The 5,076-nt window shown below is 37.2% G+C and overlaps 1 protein-coding gene across 1 annotated transcript; it reads right to left on the bottom strand.

Moving 5' to 3' along the window:
- Positions 1–1,568: 1,568 nt before the first annotated feature.
- Positions 1,569–3,452, bottom strand: LOC108681286 (the record flags this gene model as incomplete). The annotated part of the gene is made up of 4 exons (XM_018170306.2): positions 3,283–3,452; positions 2,873–3,085; positions 2,165–2,276; positions 1,569–1,664 (listed from the first exon to the last, which is right to left on the bottom strand). Coding segments are annotated over exons 1-4 (473 nt in total), but the record flags the coding sequence as incomplete, so codon positions are not given.
- Between the last annotated feature and the right edge of the window lie 1,624 nt (positions 3,453–5,076).

The following is a 5,076-nucleotide window of genomic DNA, read 5'->3' as shown; positions in this document are numbered from 1 at the left end:
ACATAATCTTGTCATTTCTATTTCTAGCTGTTAAGGCCTTATATGACAACAGAGATGATTTATAAATATCAACATTCACTATGGAGTCAACTTGGGAGAGATCAACGTCCGCCTTCACTAAGAGAAATAATTCATACATTGTCCGAATAGCAACACACTTCTTCTCACTGCCGAGGTTATCGTTTGGCCTGACAAACAATATGAGGTAAAATGACAAAGAAATATAAAATGACAAAAATTTTGAGGTAAAATGACAAAAAAATATAAAATGACAAAAAATATATAAAATGACAAAAAATATGAGCCCGAGGTAAAATTTTGCCTGACAAAAAATATGTCAGACCTATACATGTCGTTGGCGTGTTATGTATATAGTTGCACAATATGACTTATTCATTGCTTTAGTGATTGGTCACTTTATATGAAAGTGGCCGTCGTTAGTTAAAGGGAAAGATTTTTTAGGTCTTTGTTTAAGACGCTGATTCAGAAACGTTTGGAAATAACGACTAACAGAGACTAAAATCAATATATTTGTTATTAAAAAAGAAATTCAAAATTTGCTCACTGCCACAGAAGTAATGTGTATAATTTAACTTGGCGATTACGGTAGATATACGAGTTTGAATATTTTATGCTAATATGTAAAGATTGCCAATAAATAGACAGATTGCTATAGGAAATTTAAGAAGGTTACTTAATTTACGAGTAAAGTTGCTGTTAATCAAAGGATGGCGCGGAGAATACGCCATGACAGTATGCGGGCCTTCAGCTGTGAAGGAGTCTAACTGATAGCCTCAAATATAGGCGTGTCCTTTTCTCATGGCTATCATACGCGTTTTCATCTCCATGTATTGATATTTCTTCACATCGTAATAATAGCTTAACTCAATAAGTTTCTTTTCGTATACAGAATCTCACACTGATTATGAGTATTGGAACGATCTGGCTGTTTCTGCACGGCTGTTGGTTCGCATGTTCTCCGGCCGAGTTTCAAAACAAATTATTTTCCCTTTGACCAATAACAACTACTCGTATTTCTTTCTATCATTCTGTCAAAATTGTTTAGAAATTTATTCCAATAGGCGCACGTTTTGATCTTGACAAGAACTTTCTACACAAACTTTTTGACAAACGTGATTACATTACGCCATGTGAAACGACAGTCCAACTTTTATAGGAGGATACCACTCGCTATATTCGACAGAAGCCCTACTAGTATAGGACGCCATGTACGACGAAAGTACTACTAGTATAGGACACCATTTTCGACGAAATTACTACTAGTATAGGACATCATGTTCGAAGCACGTACTACTAGTATAGTACACCATGCTTGACGAAAGTCCTACTAGTATAGGACGCCATGTTCGACTAAAGTCCTACTAGTATAGGACATCATGTTCGTAGCAAGTACTACTAGTGTAGGACACCATGCTTGACGAAAGTCCTACTAGTATAGGACATCATGTTCGATGAAAGTACTACTAATATATGTATATGACGTGCAAGAAATGACTCAGTAAAATAACGACGCAATAAAGCGCGTGGCAAGACATCGACATGCGTACGAATTCATGAACTTGTTGAGGATGATTATGAGGATCAGAACCCCCGTCAGCACCAGGTTAAGGGAGCTCACAGCAGACGTCGGTACGAACACATGGCTGTAGGCAACATTTCAACATATTTAATACTCACTGACAGTGTCACATTAGTTTGCTCAGCAATTTGATATAAATTAAAACAAGCTAATTTTCTTGCATTTTTGATACTAGTAAATTTTGCAACCTTAATGATTAAATTGTAAAGTTTTCAAAATTATATTCTATTTTTAGAAAATTATTCGCGTGAATGTTTACCTTATTTTTCAAGAATTGCGCTTAAATCTTAAGTTATTAATTGCTAACATTTACTGCTTTATAGTCGCCAATAACAAAATAAATCGTGAGTTTCGTAAACCATCAATGCACAAAAAATCCTTATGAGACCTGCACTTGACACTAAGATTTTTCAGTTCTTAATTAAACTTGAAAATTTTAAGATGCAGCGGTAATAGACTCTGAGAAATATGATTTAATTTTAATATTTCCATAAATTTACGTTATTTTTGTATTTCGTGTATAAATATTCACGAATGATACGTTCAATGTGTATTTATACATACCAGAAGCCGTAGGATACATAGCCGTGGTCATTAGGACATCTACAGTATATGTCACAGAGACTGTCTGGAGGCAGGCAAGATTCATCGCTTGAGCACTGTGACCCATAGCTGCCTGTAGAGCAATGGAGGGTAAAAAGGTAGCATTGGCAAAATGTGTTTTCTGATCATGATTTTAACTCAATATATCTTCGTAATGAACAATTTTACAGAAGCGAGAATATATATGAGTTTCAAGCTAAAATGGAAATATGTATCCTTGCTTACAGTTAATAAGTGTTTGATGGTCGTAATGTGAACAACCACATCATGATTTCAGGTATGGCACAGGCTTTTGCCCAAATACCTACAAAATTTTTCTGTATCAGTTTTTCAGCATCAGCAGCAACAAAACATAAATTCATTGCAAAACAAGGATTTCAAAAGAACTCACCACATGCGCACCACTCATCGCACGCGTACCACTCACCACACACATATAACACCAGCACCACTCACCACACGCGCACCACTCACAACACGCGTACCACTCAAAACACACATATGACACCAGCACCACTCACCACACGGGCATCACTCACCACACACATATAACACCAGCACCACTCAACACACGCGCACCATTCACCACACGTGCACCACTCACCACACGCGCACCACTCACCACACGTGCACCACAAGTTCACCACTCACCACACGCGCACCACTCACCACACGTGCCACAATAGTATCGGACGAGTTGGCTGTTCCAGAAGCTGAGCTGCGTGGTGATCTGACATGTTCCTAGTGGACACTTGCACAGTCCTGAGACACACTCCTGGTATGGGGCCTCCCAGTTGTATTTGCTCTGACAGTCTGTGTCATTAAGACACTCTGTGTAGCTTAAGTTGTCGTTCTCGTAGCTATAAGTCATCATGGAGAAGCCTGTGAGATGAATTACCCGAATTATTTTATTATAACTTCTTTCTGATATCACAGGCGGATAATTTTGACCAGCGCATCTATTTTTGGATATAATTGAACATGAAATTCCTGTGGCACGGTCATGGGCAACACGAGAGTAAATAATTTTCATCGCGTGAGTAGATATAAAATTCACATCAATTAACATTAGGACTTACTTGAGGCAATCATTGCGACAGTATATAAGGTTCTCGCAATCATTGTTGTCATCGTCCCGTGGACAAATCAGTAATTTGTCATCACTTGGAGAGAACGGCCGCCCATTTTCAAAACAATCGTTGAAGGGTTCAAAATTAAAAGAATTCAAAGCCCAATTCAGAGTTCAAAAATCCAAACATAAAAGCGACTTTTAAAAAACGTTATAAATATTTTACGTTACGACTAAGTTAAAACATTAATTAACTTAGTTTTCGTATACATTCATGAATGACAGGTTCATTTAACATGGTCCTACATTAACATGTAAAGAAAAATTCGTCGTTATAACAGTCAGCACTGAGACTCAATCACATGAGAACGACATTTTAGTTCTAAATAAATATTCACGAAATCTCACATAGAAACTATAACCATCTCATTATACTTCACTACGCCACATGAAATCCATACTAAAAAATTTAACTCAGTATTCACTGCAGTGAGTGACAGAGAGCGCATTTTCTCGTCGACGAAAACATGAAGTCACGGACGGACAGACAGACGGACAGAACGACGGACATGACGAGCACAATAGGGGATTTTTTCCATATATGAGAAAATGTGCTGAAAAGAATCATATCCCCATGAGGACCTGAACCATATACACGGACATGAGGTTTACTATCACTTGTCCAGGTGATACCACCAACTGAGCAGCGCTTAACTGTGCATAGATGGTCCATTGGATCTAATCTCTTATCGATATGACGTTGATCAACACGTATCTTATCACATGTCGTCATTGCGATTTTGTTTATATAGATAACATCATCAATTAAAACGAATACGCATATTCTTAAAATTTTCCGGACAATATTTACAACTTTATTACCCGGTGTTAGGAGTGAAGAAGGCCAGACTGATCCAAGATTTAGTATATTATCTTCGGCATTGAAGAATAGGCCTGGATAGGCCTGTCGCCGATTCTTATACTTTTCTTGGCTAAAGTGTAAAGATTTGTACTGATGAAATGTCTTGCTAGGTTGAGGTTTCATTCCTGGGAGTTTTTATTCTCCACGTACACATTAATTTTACAGACTCCTTGAATATCGATTTAATTGGCGTCCAACCAATATAAAAAAAACTGCGGTAATTATAAATTAACATATTTTAATCCTTGAAGTAATCTTCGGTATCGATTGATCCCAGCTCGCTTCCTTCAGATGTCCAAAACGACGCGATTTCTTCGTTTTCCAGGCTTTTGTTTTAAATGGATTCTGGTGCTGTTCAAACTGCTATTGTTATACTGATTTTTTTTGCTCAGCTAGTCTTTTCAATCAATTTCATTGCAATTTACTGAGATTTCATTTTCCATAATGATGTGGATTGTTTTCTTCTATTTCTTGGGCAGCGTTCGTTGAAACACGTTTACCTTGGTTCATAGCTTTTCAACCATGCAACAGCGGCTGCAACATATGTACGATCGCTGAATATTATAACAGTTATTTTTATGTATAGGACCTAGTAGAAACTTTTTTAGTGTTTATATTATGTTTCACGAAACATGAACTGAAATAAACTTTAAAACAAACCATTACCTTCCACGATAAGTGAAACCTAAATTATGGAATTGAAATGTTCCAGCTACCCACTTTATTTCAATCAACTCTATATTAATCGCAACATTTTGGCACACGAGATTTCAATTCCTCTGCCCCATTTGCGGTTAAACAGAAACTCGGGCGAACGAGACAGGAACGTTAGAAACAATTGGGAATTATTTGCTTTCCTCGCTCGCTCACATTAATGGATTA

The sequence above is a fragment of the Hyalella azteca genome, unplaced genomic scaffold (assembly GCF_000764305.2).
Source record: "Hyalella azteca isolate HAZT.00-mixed unplaced genomic scaffold, Hazt_2.0.2 contig17485, whole genome shotgun sequence".
NCBI lineage: Eukaryota > Metazoa > Arthropoda > Malacostraca > Amphipoda > Hyalellidae > Hyalella > Hyalella azteca.
Note: the sequence above shows the minus strand (reverse complement) of the source record. Positions and strands in the feature narration are given on the sequence as shown.